The sequence below is a fragment of the Phacochoerus africanus genome, chromosome 2 (assembly GCF_016906955.1).
Source record: "Phacochoerus africanus isolate WHEZ1 chromosome 2, ROS_Pafr_v1, whole genome shotgun sequence".
NCBI lineage: Eukaryota > Metazoa > Chordata > Mammalia > Artiodactyla > Suidae > Phacochoerus > Phacochoerus africanus.
The window spans coordinates 32,503,092-32,526,042 of record NC_062545.1 but is presented as its reverse complement, the minus strand read 5'-3'; the positions used below and the strand labels follow the sequence as shown (position 1 = coordinate 32,526,042).

Here is a 22,951-nt window from a genome sequence, read left to right as displayed (position 1 = left end):
AGCATGACATCATACAAACAAGGTGTGCACCCCCACAGTACCAGCTAAAGCTGCAGCCTCATGATTTATTTCTGATGTAACAGTTAGGAATATGTGTTATTTGGGAACGTACTGTGTTTTTAATATTTGCCATCCAGAAGCAGTACTATCTAGATTTGAGTTTTCAAGTAAAATAGGACAAAAGAACCCACATAAAATAAAACCTGAGAATAATCCCTCAAGTGAAAAAAATGCCATTTGCAAGCCTGAGAGGGTCTAGTTCAGTGGAGAGGACAGAAGAAACAAAGGCTGCAAGCTTTTCACTTTCCATCAGGCCACAGAATGTGGGCGCCTGCCCAATGCACTGCAGGAATTCAGTAAACGCTTGTTTAGTGAGAGTCCCAAAGACAAAAAGAGTAAGAATAGAGTTTGCTAAGACCTGAATAGACATTTCTCCAAAGAAGATATACAGATGGCCAACAAACACATGAAAAAATGCTCAACATCGCTGGTTATAAGAGAAATGCAAATCAAAACTACCATGAGATATCACCTCACACCAGTCAGAATGGCCATCATTAATAAGTCCACAAATAACAAGTGCTGGAGGGGCTGTGGAAAAAAGGGAACCCTCCTACACTGTTGGTGGGAATGTAAACTGGTACAGCCACTATGGAGAACAGTTTGGAGATACCTTAGAAAGCTATACATAGAACTTCCATATGACCCCATAATCCCACTCTTGGGCATCTATCCGGACAAAACTCTACTTAAAAGAGACACATACACCCACATGTTCATTGCAGCACTATTCACAATAGCCAAGACATGGAAACAACCCAAATGTCCATCAACAGATGACTGGATTCAGAAGATGTGGTATATATACACAATGGAATACTATTCAGCCATAAAAAAGGATGACATAATGCCATTTGCAGCAACATGGATGGAACTAGAGAATCTCATACTGAGTGAAATGAGCCAGAAAGACAAAGACAAATACCATATGATATCACTTATAACCGGAATCTAATATCCAGCACAAATGAACATCTCCTCAGAAAAGAAAATCATGGGCTTGGAGAAGAGACTTGTGGCCGCCTGATGGGAGGGGGAGGGAGTGGGAGGGATCGGGAGCTTGGGCTTATCAGACACAACTTAGAATAGATTTACAAGGAGATCCTGCTGAGTAGCATTGAGAACTTTGTCCAGATACTCATGTTGCAACAGAACAAAGGGTGGGGTAAAAAAATGTAATTGCAATGTATACATGTAAGGATAACTTGATCCCCTTGCTGTACAGTGGGGAAAAAAAAAAACCAAAAAAACTATATACCTGAAAAGCAAAAAAAAAAAAAAAAAAGAACACAGTTTGCTTCAACTTAAGGTCAGAGGACCTCAACTGTCCCAGTGAAGAGATGTAAAATAAATCCACTGCATGGGAAGCTAGAGGCTTGGTTTCCACATAGCCAAGTCATTTCCAGGGGTAAACAGGCACGAGGACTAGTCACCAACTCGGAATCTTCACTACTAAGTCAACATTCAGTCAGGACAACCCTTCGACCTCTAATAACTCTCAAGGAATTAAAAAAATACAAATCTATTTCTCTTTGGTCACATATAGCAAGACTTCCTTTCTTTTCAATTTTTATTTTTATGGCTGCACTGGCAGCATATGTAAGTTTCTGGGTCTGGGACTGAATATAAGCCACAGTTGCAACTTAGGTGGCAGCTGCAGCAACACTGGATCCTTTAACCCACTACCCCACAGTGGGAACTCCACATATGATAGTTTTTTTATTTAGCCATGCCCACAGCATGTGGAAGTTCCTGGGCCTGCGATCTGACCCGCACCACAGCAGCAACCTGGGCCACTGCAAGGACAATGCTGGATTCTTAACTCACTGCTCCACAAGAGAACTCACCAGCAAGCCTTTTTTAAATGAGAAATTCTGTTCTCTCAAACGCTCTTTCCTAAGTCCAACATTGTATTCAAAGCTAGGTAACTATCATTTATTCTACTCCTCGGCTGGGATGGCCAATTAAACATTTCTGTTCCTTTTTTTACAAGTTATTATAAAAGGATAACAGCCTTTCAAGTTGAGTCAAGATCACTCAGAAAATAACAAAAAATTCTCATCACTTGGGACTACAGTCTAAAATCAAAGCTACTCTCAAAGTCTACAGCAGTTCCATTCCATCATCTGTTTTTTAAAGACAGGTGTTCTGTTCAAATTAACACTAAATGGAAGCACAATTCTTTAAAAAATTTTTTCTGAACACATGTAACTTTTCACTTTTTAAGAGACCTTAGATTACCTTCTCCCACCTCTCACTAGCTAAATAGCCCAACTTTTCCAAAGCTACTAACAAAACTTGCTAAGTTCTTAAAGGCAGGCATAAGTCAAACTTAGCAGCTTTTCTTATACTTTGGAAGCCAAAGTCATTAAAGTGTCATTAATTTTGTAATAACAGATGACTTGCCTCTAAATCAGGCCCACATGAATGCCTGATGGTTGCCAAAAACACTCTTGATTATTTTGACCCAAAGGTGCATGTCAAGCCAGCGGGAAATGAAAAGCAACCCATGTTTTTATGCTAATTCAGGGCCAGGAAGGCTGAAAGGACAGGTTGTATCCAGGCTGTGAGGTGTCTTTATGCCAAGCTAAGGAGGTAAATTCATCCAGGAGGTGCTGGGAGAAGGGCTTTGACACAGGAATGCGACATGACGACAGATGCAAAACCTAGAAAATATATATGGGTCAATTTCAGAACCAGAACCTCAGGACTTTACCTGGTCATGGTCAATATCTGCATCTCCTGTGATCACGATGCGCTTCTCAATTCTTGTTTCAGATATCCCACCTTTTACAGTCTAAAGGTCATAAAGAAAAAGAGGGGGCCAGCAATTACTAAAGCATGTTTACCAGAGGAAACAGAGATGGAGCACACCTAGACCTTCTGATCATCATCAGGCAATGCACACCGAGCAGGAAGACTGATGTTCTAGAAAGTTATTTTTAAGATCGATAGGAAATCCTGCCGTTCAAGCTGCAGCATCATTCATAAGTACTCCTCAACTGAAAGCAACCTTAAAAACTAACTTACGAGGAAGCAAATGGACAGAACACTGTAAACCAACTATAACGGAAAAAAATCAAAATCATTTAAAAAAATACATCAAAAAAACCCAACTTGTCAGGATTCAGGCGAGATTAAGATGGGACAGATGCAATTTAATCCAAACAGTTTCACTAGAATAATCTGTTACAATTTCCTGAGTTTCTTCACTCCCAATTGGCCAATTTTTAAAAGAAGAGATCAAAGAAGAAATAGTTGTTTGGTAGAGTTTAGGAGGAATTCTAATAATTTAGGCGTCTGGTTTAGGTTTGGGAATTTGCTTGATGATATAGTTCTGACCGCTCGACGGGTACCAAAGAAATCCATTTGGTGATTTTGTCTATTTGGTTTAGTATAAAAATAAAAAAGGGGGGACTTGGATTTGGTTTAAGCTATGCAGGATGGGTGAGGGTGATATAAAGATTTCTGTTCAATGTCTGATTTGATTGTGCACGTGGCTGTGCATGTGGACATGGAACATGATTGAACAAGGTTGTGAGGGGACCTGGGGGGCAGGGTGACCTGCCACACAGAGTTATTGGCTTGGAGAGAGGGGACAGCCTGGGGCATGACAGAGGCTGAAAGGGCCTAAGGTTGTGACATTCTAAACAATGATCAAATACCAGATAGGAAAAAGCCCATGTCCAACCTCTACGGCACTGATAAATTTACACTTGGTCACAGTGATTACACTTTACTGGAAGAAACAAGGCTGGTCACTAAGATCATTAAGTCTTAACTGGATAGGTTTTATTTTAATTTCATTTATTTTATTTAGTTCAATTTTTTTAGGGCTACACCCATACGGAAGTTCCCAGGCTAGGGGTCGAGTTGGAGCCACAGTTGCTGACCTACGTTGCAACAGCCATAGCAACGCAGGATCTGAGCCATATCTGTGACCTACACCACAGCTCACAGCAACGCTGGTTGCTTGACCCACCGAGTGAGGCCAGAGATAGAACCCAAGTCCTCATGGATAATAAATGGGTTCATTATCACGGGAACTCCTGGTTGGGTTTGAAAATGAACACCAATACACCCTTGCATTTATGGGGCTTTTGTTTGTTTGATTTTCGTGTTTTTTTAGGGCCACACCTGCAGCATATGGACGTTCCCAGGCTAGGGCCTGAATTGGAGCTGTAGCTATGGACCTACAGCACAGCCACAGCAACACATCTGAGCCGCATCTGCAACCTACACCGCAGCTCAACGGAACGCCAGATTCTTAAACGACTGAGCGAGGCCAGAGATTGAACACGCATCCTCATGGATACTAGTTGGGTTTGTTACTGCTGAGCCACAACGGGAACTCCTATAGGGCATTTTTTTAACTAACCAAAGTTGTTTGTTGAAATATGGAATGAGGAGAGCACACAGGATACATCTGAGACCGTCAAACACTAACCCAATGTGAGAAGTAGAAGCAGGGAGGTAAGACTGGAAGGTAACGCTGGGTTAGAAATGTGATAACCACAGTGCGCCCCAGCATCACCTGGAGGGCACCTGACACACTCCCAGGGTTTCAGCACATCTGGGGGGGGGGCATGGCACGCCCACGTCTAACAAGTCCCCAGGTGAGACGGCTGCTATTCATGCAGAGACCACACTGAGACTCACTAGTCACCTGGTGATAAACATTTAGAGGAGAACCTGGAAAAATGCCCTCAATCAATATACTAGTGTCTGGAAGCGATGGAGACATTTAGATCATTCGAACTTGGTGAAAACTTTGAATGGCTGTTTTCACTCACTTGTACGTAACAAACCTACGCTTCCACTTGTATTAAATTCTTCCTGCTCCTGTCTTTTAGGCATAGCTAGTCAGAACACATTTTTACCCCCTTGTACTTTACAAATTTGCAATTTGGTTTAAATACAAATGTCAGTGGAGCCCAATTTCTTGGATACCTTATATATTGAGGCATTTTTAGTCCACTAGCACTGTGTGTAATGCTCTGAAGTTTGAACAGGAACACAGAAACAATTCAGAGAAGATCCTGTTGGCCATGTACATTCCCTGGATTGCTTTACCTTGGTGATGTGTGTGGTTGTCGTTGTTGACACGGACTCAGATGTGATGGTTTGTGCAGTCAGTAACGTGCCCGAGTCACCACCAGCCCCGCCGTCAATCTTTGGAGAGGTGGGGGGAAGATACAAAGTCATGCTTAACTTCCGTTTGGTTGTCAGAGAAGACCCCTCCCCATCGAATATGCATCTTTTTAAATCTACGCAGTTGGCAGAAGATGCTCGCTGCCCGTCCTCTGAACGTTTGTGGCTGTCCTCTGAACGTCCGGCTGGTATTCAAGCAGAGTCAAGGCAAGGACTAAATGCGCATGGAGAAGAGAACCCGGGTGGAGAGAGAAAAAAGCCGGAATGGAAGTAGAAGGTGGGGGCTGAGATCTACAGGGCAGTCATGACAGCATGTGACTGAGGGCCACATGCAGAAGCCAGAAAAAGAAGCTAGAGAACCAGCCAGAGAAGTTTCCACAGTGATCAGAACCTGAGTTTGCTGCAGTTGTTTAGAGCACAGGTGGGTAAAAATAAACATTTTCTCAGATTACAAGCAATAGAACCTGACTGCGACAGACTAAGTTTGAGTGATTTGGCTACCTGCTTAGCTCTAGATTTTTTTTCTTTTAAACACAATTGTTTCGGTAAGTTTTTGTGTATACAGGGCCACATATATTTCAGTATGTATGCACATATGTGCATACACGCACACACTCTCATATGTATATGTGTATATACATACAACACATATAAATCTCATGCATATGTCTAAATGGGGTTTAACATATTTGCTTTGACACTAAAAAGTTCTAGAGTTTACCAGGGGACATAATGAAGCACATTAATAGCCTGAGAGTTTATGTTCAGACCACCAAACATATCTGTCTCCTGTTTCCTGACAGAGACACAAGGAAATAGCCAGAAGGTCCAGAGCCTTTCCTCCTGTAAGTTAGGAGGAAATCTCTTGAGCTTGGGTCATGCACCTGTATTTCTTTACAAGCACAACAGAAACAGGAGTACATGCCCTCCCAGCACCCCCATTCATAAGAAACCTATTTGTGCTTATGTGGGATCTATGCACATTATGGAGAGCATATCTAAAATAATTTTAAGGAATGTTTCACATATAAATGCATTAAACCTCTACAAAAATATTTCGAGAGGACAATAATCTGCCATCCCCCGTTACAGTACAATTCTACTGGAGCACTGAATTTCTCAGTTGAGAAGAGAGTTGTCCAATTTTCTACAATGGTTCTATTTTGAAATGACGATGACTTTCCCCCTTTATTTGTTACCCTTAAGTTTAAACATCCTCATGCATATTTCAAATCATTACAGAATCAATGTCTGAACAGTAACGTCTAACACACGTCTGAATTATTTAGATGCCTAGTATAACATTTTACATAAAAATGGCGACGTACATTTTCAGAAAATAACCCTGTGTGAAGGAGAAGCACAGATGTGTGTGTGCGCGTGTGTGTATTGCAAGCACCAGTGAATTAACTGGTTCTGTCTTCATGGAGTTACGGGAGGGATAAAAGCCTAAATTCTATGAATCCACAAATTACATCAGATTCAATAAATTCTGTAAGATGATCTGTTTCTCAAGTGTACATAAACATTCCTGGATATATCAAGCCAGAAATGACTTATAATAACAAGATCGGTACTGTCTGACCTAAAAAAATCATGTATACACTTCCCCCTATATTTACTGGGTCATCAATTTGATTGCAGCTCTCAAGTCTCGATCTAAGAAGCCACTGCAAGTTATGCTGCTAAAGTACAGTTATTAAATGCAGATATAAAAAGGTATGTCGGACTCAGAAATGCAAACTAGGAGAAGACAGAACGAAAACAGACACAGACTAAGCAAGAAGGAAGGCAAACAGCTCACATGTAGAGCTTCTGTACCTGTGGAGATTCATATGTGATGGTTTTGGTCTCAGTTTGGACAATAGGGACTTCCTTGGTGGAGATTTCTGTCCTTTGTGAGGCATCAGAAATTGTTACCATCTCTGTTTTTACCACTGGTGGCTGAGGTGAAAAGGAAGGGAAACATAAATTCTAGAGGTAATAAAGTAAAAGTGCTTAATGGAGCCTTCAAAAATAACAGCAAAAAAATATATTCAAACACACTCATGCACAAAAGAAAAGAGTAAAAGCAAATAATTAAAACAAAAGACACAAAAGAAAAACACCTTCCTTCAAATATATCTATATTCATATATATACACTCTCCTTCAAATATCATATATATATAGATCTATATATATATAGATCTATATATATAAATCTATGAAGCATATGCTAGCATAATGGCTCCCTGAACTGTGGTAAGCTTCAAAATATCATGGTCTCAAATGACTTACGTGCCAAGCCTGGCATACATTGACATAGAAACTTTAGCTTGATGAAAAGTAACGACAAAATTGAAAACAAAACAGAATGAACTATGAGAAAGGACCTGCCTCGACTTTGACTACAGTCTAAAGCACCACATGGTTCATGTGAAGGCTCACTGCCTTCCACTGGCACACCGGGCAGGTAGGCGAAGATGTGCTCTTTTCTGCCCTACTGACCAGGAAATCTCTTTTTCAGAAAGAATGTCTTCAAGTGCGATTATCAGCCATAACGGTTGTCTAAAAAGTGCAGTGCTTCTTCAGTATTACCATGTTACTTTGTTGCATTGTTGCCTTAATGCTTTGAACGATTTCAAACACCAAAGGAGAGGTTCCCAGCCTGTTGACGTTGCAGCCTGTTGCGCATGTATGTTTAATACACCGCCAGATGGCATTACCACCAAAACACTATGGCACTTTCCTCCAGAGAAAATTCCCAAGTGTAATTAGATAACGAGGAACAACCAGTATATTAAGGGCAGAAAATAGTTCAAAGCATTCAGAGACTTTCAAAATGTCTTCTCTGAGGTGAATTCGGAAGTTTAAAAGTAACCTAACTCCGTTTCATTAGTTCAAGACAAAATCATTTCAGGATTTTTTTTCACCCCATGAACGAGAGCAAATATGGATAATCCCTCTACTGTTGACATTTAATTTTAGACTCAAGGAACATCCACATGGAAGTAAACCCTCCCTTAGAATAACTTGAACTCCCAAATTAGAGACACTGCACCTAGTGACTAAGACTTAACCTAACAGGAGCAGTGTGGAATGTTCTCTTCTGTGAAGAGCAAAAGGAAGAGACTCATATCCATTGGAGACGATCCACCAAACATATCATCAACGTGCAAACAACCCAGAAGTGACGAAAGGACAGAATGAGAAGAGAAGGGTTTCTTCCTATGAGCCTCTCACTGCCTAGAAGGAAAGATATGTCTCTTGAACAGGCCATTCAAGGCCTGGAATCTAAAACTGGACATCACAGTGGCACTCAAGAAATAATGTTTTCGTCATGGCCAGATGTGGAAGGCAGAGCGCTGTGGTAATCGGAGCCTGCTGCCATTTCTGAGCACCTTAAACTGAAGAGAGAGCCAGAAAATCAAGCCCAGTCATGACACCGGCAACACACACACTCACATGGACCATTTTTCAACAATACACATGTCATTTTCTAATGAAAAAAGGCATTTAGTATGAAGAAGCAGTGCAACTAAAGACAAATCATTGAAAATATCCAAAAACATGCAAAGAAAATTTTCAATGTGAAATGAGAAGGAAAAAAAAACCAAAAAACCAAAAAAACAAAAAACGATGAGGCTGCTGTGGGAAGGTTTACTCTATCAGGTGATCCAGGTGCAGTAAAGACGCCAGAAACCGTGACCCCAGCGGGCAGAAAATCGACAAAGCAGGCCTTTCCCCCTTCCTCCCGCGAGAGGTGGAAACCAGAATCTTGCTGAAAAAGCTGGAGGAGAACTGGGAGGACAGGAGAAGATGAGAGGCAGGTGTCTCCACCTGAGAACCAGCTCTAGAGTCGAGCTCCCACTTGGGTCTCCCATTTACCTCTGAACAACAAATAACTTGTGGCAAAACATCAATGTCAACATGAGACACCTCTCCGTTAACTTTCTGCGGCTCGTCCTCCGGGTCTTCGCGCACGTCTTGCTTAACGCCTTCGTTTACACTCTTCTCGGTGGGGATCTGGGGGGCAACTAGGTTTTCCTGGATCACTGTTTCTACTGTGCTGACACTGGCACCTGCGTGGGTGACTGGGCGGGCTGCTGGCACCGGGTCCTCCCTCTCTACTACCTTGGCTGCTGGGCCGGGCGCCTCCTCCACCTCTTCTTCCTCCTCCTGCTCCTCCCTGATGGTGCCCTCAGTCACTTGGTGGTGGGACCGGTACTCCCCCACGTCCTCGTCCTCGCTCTCACTGCTGGGGCTGCTCTCAGAAGACAGGGAGGTGGAGTCTTTCTGCGTCCCCGGCTCCACCTTCCGCATCTCCCCAGGACCACGCCCAGGGGCCAGCGCTTTACCGTTCACTTCTTCCGTGATTACTCTTTCGTCTTTCCCAACCTCTGCCTGCTTCTTCTCCTCCACTACATTCAGAGTCTCATGTGAACTCTGCACAGAAACAAAAAATGGATGAGGGGGAAACAAAAACCGATGAATAAATCACAACGACGGCAACCAAAATGAACGGATGGCGGGTTCATGTCATGGAGAAAAGCAAAGGTGATGGTGATGGCTGACTGAAAGGGAAGCGGGGGTAAATGGTGAGGGGGGGATCGGACACGTCGGGCAATGGTGCGAACATGGAAAAGGGGAGAACCTTAACAGCATCACTGGCTCCGGCGCAAGGCCCTTCGGACTCGGGAGCGCGTTTCTGCGAAACAAAAAGCAACCGAGGACACAAAATCAATACAGGTTCACCTCAACACCTACCAAGACGAACATCTGACACTGCAAAAGACAGCACGGCAAGACTCAACAGCTACAAAAACCTGCGCCCAAGGTCGCATGAAGGACAATCCAGACAAATGCCAGCAGCGGACGAGAGCGGGGAGAAAAAGGACAAAAACAGCCAGTGTACTCCCAAAGAAATGAAATGCTTTTATTACACTCATATGCGCATAAGTTCCTTTTTGTTGGAAAGGTAGGGGAAAGCTGGAATTAGATCAAAGCTTACTCATTATGTTAAAGTTTACATGTTGACTTTTAACATCTATTTAACAAATGGTTTTTAGTTTAATCAGGCTGGAAAAGAAACAAAAAACACCTGTCCTGAAACCCTGATTCCTAATTAGGGTATAGCATTAATAAGACGACACCTTTTTGGCTGGCTTGTTTAAAAGCGGTTTTAATTGACAAAATTACAGTTGGTTTCAGGTAGTTATTTAACATAAAGATGTTGTCGGTGCACGAATGGTTGTTAACATCCCAAACCGTTTTATAGATTCGTAAAGGGGATAACACTAGGGTGCAGGTCAGTGATGGCGCCAAGTGTATTCCCTGAAGAATTTAGCTCCTCCACTTGAAAACTGAAATGAACCAAGTTTGTTATTTGAGATGCTCCCTTGCTGCCCCCTGCAGACATCTACTTGGGGAGTAAATTTACTCTCATTAAGTATAGTATCTAAATGTTTGATAGATGCCTGTAGAACAAATACACTAGGAATATAACTTACTATGCTGTGGTACTGATAATCAGGGTAGAAACTTTCTTACAAAGGAGTTGGTTTTTCAAGATTAAAATTTTCCTATTTTTAATTATTTTTTATTTAGGTTTTTGTTTTTTCTATTATTGTTGATTTACATTGGTTTTTGTTTGTTTGAAAGCTGATTTACATGGATACAAATTTAATGCCTAGCCAACTTTTTGACATTCAGGTAGCACGAATGCCTGGTGCTCTAACTTAAAAAATTCAGCTAGAGACAGTAGCCCTGCTTATTCAAGAAGGCATCTCGATGCTGAATGAAGAGCACTGCACCTCTGAACCCTCAGGGCAGAAACAAGCCTTGCTGTGACGCTGCCAAGACACTAACTGGATTGGAGCTGTTTTTTGTAATCGAGAACATGATCTCATGTTTATCTACTCCAGCAACGTGGACGACCATGAACAAGACGTCCCAAAAGAGCACCCATCAACATATACTCACATGCTCTCTTGGATCTGCAGGGTTATTCTTAAATGTGTGGTAAGGGCACGTTTTCATTGCTCAAAATTAGCACCGTGTCAATCATGTTGCGAAAGAACAAGAGAGCCATTCTTCCAGTTTTATTGAAAGCCTGGAGGTTTCAAATGTTAAACTGGAAAACTCTGAAACTACTTTGACGAATAGATAACATTTAACTGTAACTACCTATACACTATGTTATAAAGACATCCGGTGATCAGAATATTTCTAAAAGCGATATTATTTTTATTATTTGACCTCAAATGGCCAGACAGGTTCTGCCTAAGTTCAGAGAACTTAGGGGTCATTCTGAAAAATGGAAATAATTGTTTCGTCCAGTACGGCGAGCACTTCGGACTTTCCAAATAAGCACAATTTTTAAAATAAGCCATCAGAAGATGTTTAAAAGATATTTAGGCTTTGGAAACTTTTCTGCAAAAAAGACTTTAGCTTCTACTTGGCTGAAGCGCCGCATCACAACTCAGACTCTGGGCCTCAGTGATTTAAATGAGTCTCTGAATTCAGGCAGATTGGAGTGGGGGGGAGAGGAAGCAGGAGAAACATCCAATTGATTGATATCTTTTCCTCAAGTCCAAATTCAGTCATTCTTTCTTGAATGTTTCTCCCAGGAAGAGTTAATTTTACCCATGAAAGAACTAGAGGAAAGGGTTCCTTAATATTCAAAAGATAAAAATCACTCTTATATGTGGCTTTTAAAAACAGGGGAAACAAAGTAAAATGCACCTCAGGCAACTGTGAGAAGGGCGAGGAAGAAAGCTTTTCAGAAGGTGCATTAGAGTTCACAACAGTGCCCTCTGCTGTCCAAGTGGTGGCTGAGCTGAAGGAGGCTTTCATGCTATCAGAAAAGCCCTTTGCACTAAACAAAATTGATGTTATCTCCTCTTCTAGGCTCTAGAGAGGTCAGAAAAGGAAGAGCAAAGAATTACCAACAAGTCAGAACAGACAGCAGTGACCTATGGAAAAAAAGGAAAGGTTACTCGAGAAAGAATCACAGAACAGCACATATTGAAAGAAAGGCGAGGATTCTAAATGATTCTGCAGATGTCTGTGGCCATTTGCCTGGATGCCAGCTTTCCACCCTGCGTGAGAATTCCTGGGAGCTCTAACCTACAGAAACCAGCTAAAACTCTGTTTTACCGCTGAAGCTTTATTACAAACTGAGCAGGACCAATCCATCCACCTATCAAACACCATTTTGTGTATTCTTGAGGCACCTCCTGGACATGAGCCTTTCTGCACATAAGAGCCTCTTCGGGGGCCCCTCCACTTGCTGCACTTATTTCTGTGTTAGAACTTGGGTGATCCTACCCCTCCCTCCCCTGCCCTGCTCCAGTGTCCTTTCCTAGGCACTCTGGGCCTTGTCGACTTTGTCATCACTATGAGGTCCACTTAATATTCCATGTTTTGCAGGGTTCCCATTGTGGTGCAGCAGAAATGAATCTGACTAGTATCCATGAGGATGGGGGTTCGATCCCTGGCCTTGCTCAGTGGGTCGGTGATCCGGTGTTGCAGTGAGCTGTGGTGTAGGCTGCAGACACAGCTTGGATTCTGCATTGCTGGGGCTGTGGCGTAGGCTAGCAGCTGCAGCTCTGATGCCACCCCTAGCCTGGGAACTTCCATATGATGCAGGTATGGCCCTAAAAAGCAAAAAAAAAAAAAAAAAAAAATTTCCTTGTTTTGTATATGGCCTTCACAGACCCTTTCAGTTCCAATGATTTCTTCCCTTCCCCATACCACTCTGTAGGTACAATACGCACTTTGATGGCAACCCACAGGAATTCTCCCAGACGTGCTAAATATGCCATGGAATGAAGAAATAGTACCTTTTTTTTTTCTCAATAAGAAACAGGTAAAGTAAAAAATTCTAAATAGGAAGACAAACTCAGAGAAGGGAAACTCCGAGCAATGTGAAAATCATCTGTCCCTAAAAAGCTACTAAGGCAAATGTAGTCTTTGTACTTCTGGTCCTCAAAAGATGGTTCCTAACCTGCCTGAGGGCCCAACAGGAAAGCTGGGGACTATCCCAGGTACCTGGGATGCCAACAGGAGAGAGTCCCCATGAAGCTCCCCCTCTCATCGTCAGATTGTGCAGGAATGCTTCCTAGTGAACCCCACTGCTGAGAGATGGTAAATACAAGAAAGACTAAATGAGTGAATAAGCAAAAGGCATTGTAGGATGCTCCTTGGGGCAGTAAAGGGTAGGTGCAGAGGTGAAGGGTAGGTATGCGATGAGGAGGGGAGGTGCATAAAGCACTTAGAATATTCAGGAGAGAAAAAAAAGCTCCTGGACTGATTCAGCTTAATTACAATCTCCATAATTACACCACCCCTAGGGGTCCGTGAGAAGAGATGGTGAACCTCCTGGTAAGAGATCACTGGGGAGTTTAGTAAGTGCCATGCATCTTAATTACGCAATAACACATTTCCAAAAGTACCTTAAAACAAATCTCTATAATCTCTACTAGACTTGAAAGACTATTTTATACAAGTTCAAGTGTGTCATAATTCTCACAACACACATGAGGATATATAATAGAATTATTTGCTTATTAAAGACAACATGATTCAGTTTCCAATTTTCTGCTCTACTCTCAAAATCATTCATAACGTAGTCATTAACTAACAGTAGTCATATGATATTTGATGGTGGCGTGGGGGGGATACAATGTAAGTGGTCAAAAATGTTTGTTGGGCAAATGGATAATTTCAGTTACAACAATCCATGTGTGTGTCAAAAAAGTACATATTTTCCTGTGTGTGCTGAAGAGGAAAAGAATAAGGAAAAAAAAAAAAAAAAGCAATAACTTCAACTCCAGATAAACCATTTAGGAACTTAACAATGGGTAAATTCCAGATTTAAATTTCATATATCGTTTTTATGTAACTTCTACAATAATGAATGAATGTTTTCTACTGTACATGGTTTATATTATACACCCCTAAATATTATACATTTATATATTTTTCTAGACATCTAAGAAAATTATCATTTTATTTTTACTTAGGGCTGTACCTGCAGCATATGGAAGTTCCCGGGCTAGGGGCTGAATTGGAGCTGCAGCGGCCGGCCTACACCACAGCCATAGCAACGCCAGACCCGAGCAGTGTCTGCAACCTACACTGCAACTCACGGCAATGCTGGACCCTTAACCCACTGTGCAGGGCCAGGGATCTGAACCCACATCCTCGTGGATACTAGTCAGGCTCCTAACCCACTAAGCCACAATGGGAACTCCTGAAAAATGATCATTTTCAACATCTTCACCAAAATCCCAAAGTTTTCCACTGTGAGGACATCACTTTAAATTGATCAAATGATGTCATTTTACTTGCTTCTGAGGAGGATAAATTTTCAAAACTATATATTATTTCAAAGCAGATGATATTAAAATCATTTTACACACAGTCCGATTGGCTTTAGATTTCATGCTAACCTTTAAAATATATAAAGGGGCCATTTGGCTTAGCTTTATGACATTATCTTTTCTCATTTGCAGTATTCCAGAAATATTTCATCTCAACTAGACTTCAAATTCTTTTCATGCAAGACTTCATCTTTCATTTATTTTGCCTTCTCCACCTCCACCCTGTATGTTCTCATGAGAAATACTCTCTACTGATAAACAAAATCAGACATGGTGAAAGGGGAATGCTTTCTCCTTATTCTGATCCGTGGTCTCATTTACATCCCCTGTAATCCATTCCCCATCCAGCATCAGAGGGATCTCTGTCAGACACACGGGGTTAGGTCACTACTCAGCTTAAAGCTCTCCAGTGGCTTCTCCTCACTCCTGTAACTCCAAATTGTTAATGTGGTCTTAAGATCCTGCCGAGAGCTGTGGTCTGACCTCTGTGACTTTTCTAAGACCTTGTCATTTAGTGTTTCAGTCCTCTAAATTAATTCCTGTCTTGGGGCTGTTGCATTTGTTCTTCCTTACACATGGAAAAATCTTCCCATGTCTACCTCCTCATCATTAAGGTCTCAACTCAACTGCTATCTCTCTTCCTGAGCCCTCCCAAACAGCTTCTAACATGACAAGTATTTCATTTCCTCAACATTCCTTAGGACCTCAAATTTTCTAGTCCCTCATTTACATGTCTGCTGTCTCCTCTACTAGAATCTAAGCATTTAGGCCCTGCAAGTAGGCTGACCAGGTGACCAAGCAAAATCAGTAAAAACAGAGGAATAAGAATGTAAAAGCAATGGAAAGCTAACTTCCCTAGTGATACCAGATGGTTCATATACATGAAGGAGCACAGAGAGATCTGAGGGGCTACTCTCATACACCAAAAGCTTTTATGCCATTAAAAATCTTAAAGATAAATATTCAAAAGGTTTCCAAGTGTAATTAGTAAAACAGTAACCTAAATCACACACAATTTGTTATTTTGACACGGTCACAGTTCGCATAAGCATTGTACAAACAGTGCATTTTTGCATGAAATCATGGTTTCCCAACTGTCAGCCACATACATCAAAACTAGGGGTCACTTGTCGCTTAAATGGATTGAGAGGTCTGCATTCCAAAGTGGAGATTTTCAAGTAAAGTACTTCTGGAGTATGGTGTTTCTCACCTAATGAACCTGGGTTTCTATTACACATAGAGTTTCACTTAAGTGCTCAAAAATTTTTTCCAAAAAGAAATTTTAGCTTGGTACATAAGAAAAAAGGAGTATCTTATAGCTGTGGACAGAAATAGAGGAAAAGGGGCGAAAAGCAAGAGCAGGTCCAAGGACGCAAGGCGAACACCTTGTCTGCCTCCTGGGCTTTTTCTTCAACTGTTCGTGTTGCCGCCATCTGATGCTTCTCCTTCATGGAAAAAATATCCTTGAAAAGACGGTCTCCTTTGCTCTATTGTTTCAAACAATAGACATAATCAACAAGTAAGACAAGTACGTTACATCTATAGCAACACAAACATAAAAAGACCAGCGGAACAAACCAGAGGAAGCGGCACACAAAGGGAGGACACGATCCTAGCATGTCATCAGACACTGTTTCTCCAGAAAACATGACACTCTAAAGCCGACTGCTGAAACATGGACATTAATAGCTTCGGAAAAGCTGAAAATAAGAATTCAAGTCATATACTGCTTCCTAAGACCCTGCCATGGTGTTTTCAATCTTAAGTATTGTCAAAAGTTGTGTTTTCGGTTCAGCAATTACTTTTGCTCCTTAAAGAGCTCATTTCCTTTCATGGTCACAAATCTAGAACTTTAAAGCAACCAGCTGCTTTGCTTTTTTAAGAGAAGGTGAATAAAAACAGCATGAGACAATCTAAGTCAAATGCCTAGAATTTGGTTAACATTCAAGTCAGACTAAATGATGAATTTAAGGAGAAGAGGGGGTGAAAGGAAATGGGGGAAGATGAAACTGGAACACACTTTTTAAAATTGCATATCAAATATAATACGATCACTATCTCCTCATGCAAAATAAATGAGCCTGTGGCAATTCCTGGATGACAAAGCAGAGACTGTGGAGTATCAGAAAAGAAGAGGTAGGAGTTCCCGTCGTGGCGCAGTGGTTAAGGAATCCAACTAGGAACCATGAGGTTGTGGGTTCAGTCCCTGCCCTTGCTCAGTTGGGTTGCTGTGAGCTGTGGTGTAGGCTGCAGACACGGCTCGGATCCCGAGTTGCTATGGCTCTGGCGTAGGCCGGTGGCTACAGCTCCGATTCGACCCCTAGCCTGGGAATCTCCATATGCCGCGGGAGCGGCCCAAAAAATAGCAAAAAGACAAAAAAAAAAAAAAAGAAAAAGAAAAGAAGAGGTAGATGTGAATGAATGGAGAAATATTTTGAGAAGATATTCTAAAAGCAATGCTTATATTGGTGGTGGAAAGAATAATCCATGGAAAGACAAAGAATGAGTTCGGAGAGATGTTATGGCTGAACACGTTTTTAAAACAGCAGACTACTTTTCATTACTAAGAAGTTTCAGTACTAAGTTGTATAAGTTTTCAACAGGGCTCAACAGTCTTCAAAGTTAAATTTAACTCTTTATCCTCATAGTAATTACCTTAAACCATTCTAACCATGGCCTGTGTCCCTACATCCTTTTAATGACTAATTCTTTATTAAACAAACTATTTCAGAAGTCAATAACCAAAAAAGGTATTAAATACAATATAATGCCAGTTGCTAAGTTACCCAACGTAATAATTCATTACAACTAATTTATTTGAGTAAGAAAGTGAAATTATTCTGAAAGTCTTTCAAAAGTATCTTGAAACTCATACAATTTACCCAAGAACTACGTCAATTAAGTATTACATTGTTAATAAATATTTAGTATTTAAAAAATTGTTAGCAGTTTCATTAAAACACACGCACACACACAACAAATGGGAACATTCTGTAACTTCCTCAGAATCAACATAATAGATTAGCAACCTAAATTTTACTGCACAGCTGGAGTGAGACATATAGCCAACAAATAGCTAGTGACATACCCCTTGTGTCTGTAGAGACAGAGGTGTGATACGTCGTTTTTCCCATTCATTAGGGCGCGGCTCAGGTGTAGATTCCATAAAATTGCGCTTGAGTTCACTAATGCTAGCCTGATGTTTCAGTATTTCCTCCTGGGCCTTATCCAGGTCCTAGCAGTATGTAACGTAATAAAGGGGGAAAAAAAAAAAATCCAAAAGGAAAAAAAAAACCCAATAGGATAAAAATAAAAAATAAAACCAAAAAAATAAGACAAAGCAAACTTAGGATTAAAAAAACACAGTAAAGCAAGAAAAATGCCAAGTCTCAAAAGCCATATTATCACCTATGAATGAGTTGGTCAAAATTTGAAAATAAAGCCAATGTGTAATTTCTTTATTTTCACATTTTAAAGGGTTTTGATTTCTTCTGTTTGGAATTTTTAAAGTAGCAGTTATTTACATTATTAGAAGGAGGCCAGGGAACTAATATTCAAAATGGCTAACATCCGTTCTTTCTAGTGGTTGATCTGAAATAAAACCTGTGATTTTGTTCCTGCAAATTTACCTCTCTGATTAGGGCTCCTATTAAAGGTGTATTCTCTAAACATAGTGAAGCAAACAAAAACAGACAAAGAGGGACTCAGAAGCACAACTGGCCTGAAAGGAAAGCCAGTCTAGGGTCATCCGAGGAAAAAAAGCGGGGCGGGTTTGGGGGGGGGGGGTAGGGGTGGAGAAACCAACAGCGGACTTTTTTCAGGAAATTCCAGCAATGGCTTTTAATCCTTATGGAATAAACATAACAGCTTCCAGAGGCTGCTTCTGTTGGGCCTCTCTCTAAAATAAGTGAACGTCATATTGGTTTCAAGTACTCCCCAGGCATAAATGTGGGGCCCAGCCACCCACATGCCAAATGGTCCCTAGACAGACAAAGATGTGAAAAAACTACCTAGTCAATTTTCATTGAAATAGGCCCTGACAAATGTCATCTGTGTGATTTTTTTAGATTGGCCCTGACAAATGGTATTTGTGGGAATGAAAGTAGTGTTGGAAAATAGTTTCAGCTGAATTTTAAATGTTTTCTTACATGTCAAAAATCATGGGGCCACCTGTGGATTACAGCTTTCAATTGTACTACTCCCAGAGAAAGAGGTCATGCATCTGATTAAATTAGATGTTCCGTATTCATGCACAAGCATAGTAGCTCATCTATGAGCTTCTATCGCCATTTGCAAAAACTCATGAAAATCTAAAAATCTTTGCATGGCATGGAAAAATGACTGTGGCTTGAGATCAGGCACATTTCTTGCATTTGTTCAAAGCAATGTTATGTGTTACACTTTAGAGCATTTTAGTACGTTATGCAAAAATACATTTCCAACAGTTATCAAAGCTGCCAAAAGCAACCAAACAGATTAGTCAAATTACTGAGGATTGCAGTTCTCCACTGAATAAATTGCCATGTAATACCCTATAAGAAGAAGGGGAGAAATAAAAACCAAAAAATCGGTTCTCGTGTGACACGGGGAATACAATACATTTTACATTCCTAATTGGGTGGCTAGATTTTCTTTTCTCTTTTTTCTCACTTTTTTTTTTAATCAAAACAATCCCATTAATAGGCATATTCCCAAATGGAAGATAAGTGGACCACATTCCTAGTTGCATGAACTCTGGCATTCCCGTGTCCCACAAAAAAAAAAAAAAAAAAATGTGGACACAAATCTAGGGCCAAATGATTTAACACCAGATCAACAAATATATGTTTTGGCGAATGTATATTAAGGATGGGACTGTGTTACTTCAGAGTCTGTACCCTGGGTAACCCATTAGAGCAAATAGGTTTACTGCAGAATTTCAAGATTAATTAATAAAAACTTTATTCCTTTGATTAAACAGAGGGCTTTTTTTTTTTTTCCCAGTTGTCACTTTGAGAACTTCTAGTTCCTACCTAAGCCACTTTAAAAGAACAAAGTCGGACTGTACATGCACTCCCAAGTTGAATTTTCCCCATGCATTTCATGCACTGTGCTTGAAAGGTGACAGCCAGCCTGTGCGTGACCTCCCGAACACAGCAGCCTGGCAGCCATTAGGACAGAGTTGTTTTCTTAAATTATACAAACCTCCAACATTAAATTGCTATGTCTGACATAAATATTATCCCCTTCTACTCTCAAGGAATTTTTCTGTGAAATTAAATCACACACAGGGGGGGAAAGGCAAATAAACATAAATGTATCAATCAGCAAGCACCAGAAATGACCCAGAGTTGGATAGTCTGAGAAATCAAAAGAGGAATAAAAAAATCTTAAGAACTTAAAGCCACAACAAGCAAAATTCACAAATAAACTCTAAAAGTGCACCCCCCCCCCATACACACAATCATAACGGCAGGCAGCAGCTACCAGGTATTTAACTTTGGGGGAAAATATCCACCTCCTCCAGCTGTGTTTCCTCTTCTTCCATCTTCGCCTGGAGGTCACACAGCAAGCGGCCAGAAAGAAGGGGAGTATTAATGGAAATGCTACCATTGGTGCAAAGAAGCTGTATTTGAATTTAAATGGTAAACCAGCATTACCAACCTTCATTGTCTGGCCCTCAGAAGATGGGGAATATTAAGCCACTGTGGTCTTTCTTCACCTACAGTGTTGTACAAATGATGGACATGGTCCTTTGCCAAGGTGGAATGGAAAAAATGGAAGCTCCACTCTTTCTCAGTCCCTAGATTATGCACTGCTTTTGAATGTGTTTTTACTCAGGAATGAAAAGATGAGAGTGTAAAAATGGCATAATTCAAACTGATCTAATTTGAAATGTCTAAATCAATTAGTGGTGAGGGCAACCTGTAACGAGGTAAATTTTGGCTTCCGTTGTTTATCAAGGAGGAATGTTCACCCCATCATTTGGTTTTTTTAACAATAGATTTCCTTCTTGAGGGGAGGAAAACTGGTTTATTTTGCTACTTTCATGCAAAATGGTGGGTAGTTAAAAAAACATATTTGATGGCCACTCTTCCTTCATAACATTCTTTAAAGAGAGTGGTTTTTTTCAGTTAGATGATTCTCAGTATCTAACAACCCAAAGAGTGAAGTTGTAAATTTTAAACTATCATAAATACTCATGACAACTGACTCATGAAAGGGAATAGCAGAAAAGATAAATATTGATTCAGATAACAAAATAGTTTAATCTTTACATGTTAATTTATGGTGGGATCACATCTATTCTTTTTGTTCTTTATTGGAATGACAGTGTCAAATCTCAGAGTTTTCGAAGTGCTGCTTTAAAAAAAAAAAAAGACAAAAAACCTCATTCAAGCACTTTTGAGAGGTAATCAGGGAACTCCAAGAGTATTTTTGATCAGGAAGGAAAAATTAGACACTCAACAATCTGTTAAGAATCATCTTCCAATTCCCTGGTTAACACTTAATTCTCTTCAAATATCAATCTTTGGCATTCCTTGGGTAATCTTTAGGGATCATAGATTCTTTCACTATGCCTAATTATCTTCATATTTTTCTTTAGGTTTGCTCTAAAAGTTTTGTGATGTAGTCTATGTATTAATAGTGCCCACAGGATATGGGACACTAAGGCCCCAGAGCACATTTAGCAAGATAATCAAAAACTATTGAGATGTGAGCACTGCTTAGTGCTACAGAGGTGGCCCCATATAGGGGCACAAATCCTCAAACCAGACACCTAATTTTAAATAAAAGAACACTAAGAAGTCAATCTTAGGGCTCTGGAATCTAAATTTTCAAAAAGCTATGGTTCGTTTTTCATACATAATAGTTAAGAAAAGGTGACGAAAAAGTATCTTTCTTACAAAATATCTGATGATGACTCTTATACATGATTTTGAGTTTTATTTAAAAAAAGAAAGAAAAACAAAATGAACTACCTGAACTTCATTTGGTCCCCAAATGCTGTAATAATAGGGACACGAGGAGTTTCTGAGATTAGACCTACATGGCATGAGTAAAGGTTACAGATGTAGCCTCACAAATGCAAGAACAAGCGTGGCTTTCTAACAAAGAAATATCAAGACTAAGGAATTCTGCTAATACATGTCAATTACAGTCACGTCCATGGCATCCTAGATTCTATATCAAAATAAAGTTTCTATCCTATAGAAATGGCATTCACATTTATCTGCAAAACAGGGAGACCCAGTATGGATTATTAAGGGTAACACAGGTCGCCTTCTCTTTTGTTCATGGCCTAGTATAGTTCAGATATTTATAAAATAACCTTATAGCTCTGCTCTCAATTTAGGACTGCAGGATCTAGCCAATGAGTATCAGTGGAAGGGAAAGGCTTAATTACACTTACTTCTCATGCACTAAAACGACGTGTGTGTGAAAATGTACAGAGCATACTATTCTGGGGGTAACCTGTGATGAAATTTATGCACATGTTTACACTCTACAATAGGAAGTGTAGTTTGGTGGACCACACAGATTAAAGCTTATGTAGGAGTGCCAGCAACTGCTTCCTCTTCCTCTGTTTTGTCATTCAGGTCACGGTCATAAGAAACAGTCAAGGAAGTGGCTTTTGCCTCCAGGTAGCACAGGGAGAGAGCCAGAGGAAGGGAAAAGGTGAGAGAAAAAGGCACTGACTGAGAAGCAGAGAGAAGGAGCCCAAAGATGAGGATGAGGGAAGGAAGGAATGAAGGGGAGGTGATGGGAACGTAGTGCCGGAAGTCGGCAGGGAGGAAGGAGACCCAGACTTTGGGGAGGCTGGGGAAGGTGAGGTACCCGTCCTCATTGAGGAGCGAGGGGAGGTGAGGCGGAAAGCGTTTGCAGAAACTGAAGGAGAAGCACCCGAACCCGAGATCCTTGGGGTCAGCCCCTTTTAGAGGCATCTCGTGGCTGGGAGGACAATCGGCCTCAGGAGGGGCTTCAACAGGATCTGAGACAGGATCACAGGCCGCCTGCTCTGATGGTTCCCTGGGGGGAAGGAGCTCTAGGCCATCTAGTGGGATCTGATTGGCCTCCCCAAAGGGGTCTTCCTCTGAAATGTCTGAAAGCAGGTCCATTTCAGGGACTGGCAGCAGGTTTGGGGAAAGAGATGAAGCACAGCAGATGAGTGGTGAAGGTGGGCACACGGAAATAGGCTATTCTCCAAAGCAAACCCGTGGTTGCATGTGAAATAACACAGCGGATACATTCAAAGGAGCACAAAAGGCACGAGAGAAAAAGGAGAGAAGAAGAAGTAGGTAATTAGTGCAAACTTGTACTTCGAAGTAGGGATCATATTAACACAGTGTCATTAGAAAATGAATCAGATGACCCATTTTTAACAGAGGACAA

General features: G+C 40.9%; 1 protein-coding gene across 17 annotated transcripts in view; it reads right to left on the bottom strand.

The window, feature by feature from the left end:
- EPB41L2 (erythrocyte membrane protein band 4.1 like 2) overlaps positions 1–22,951 on the bottom strand; it is a 211,899-nt gene that overhangs the window by 19,920 nt on the left and 169,028 nt on the right. For 4 of the 17 annotated variants that reach the window (XM_047758693.1, XM_047758677.1, XM_047758698.1 and 1 more), the window contains exons 13-20: positions 19,763–19,825; positions 17,667–17,813; positions 15,964–16,065; positions 9,847–9,900; positions 9,081–9,638; positions 7,033–7,155; positions 5,134–5,232; positions 2,777–2,857 (exon numbers count right to left, since the gene is read on the bottom strand). The exons of 1 other annotated variant lie outside the window; for it this stretch is intronic. In XM_047758693.1, the coding sequence (XP_047614649.1) occupies positions 2,777–2,857; positions 5,134–5,232; positions 7,033–7,155; positions 9,081–9,638; positions 9,847–9,900; positions 15,964–16,065; positions 17,667–17,813; positions 19,763–19,825 (1,227 nt within the window). Of the gene's footprint in view, positions 1–2,776; positions 2,858–5,133; positions 5,233–7,032; positions 7,156–9,080; positions 9,639–9,846; positions 9,901–15,963; positions 16,066–17,666; positions 17,814–19,762; positions 19,826–19,993; positions 20,112–22,951 lie in introns of those variants that run through there. 12 more of the 17 variants (XM_047758746.1, XM_047758705.1, XM_047758722.1 and 9 more) reach the window with 12 other exon arrangements.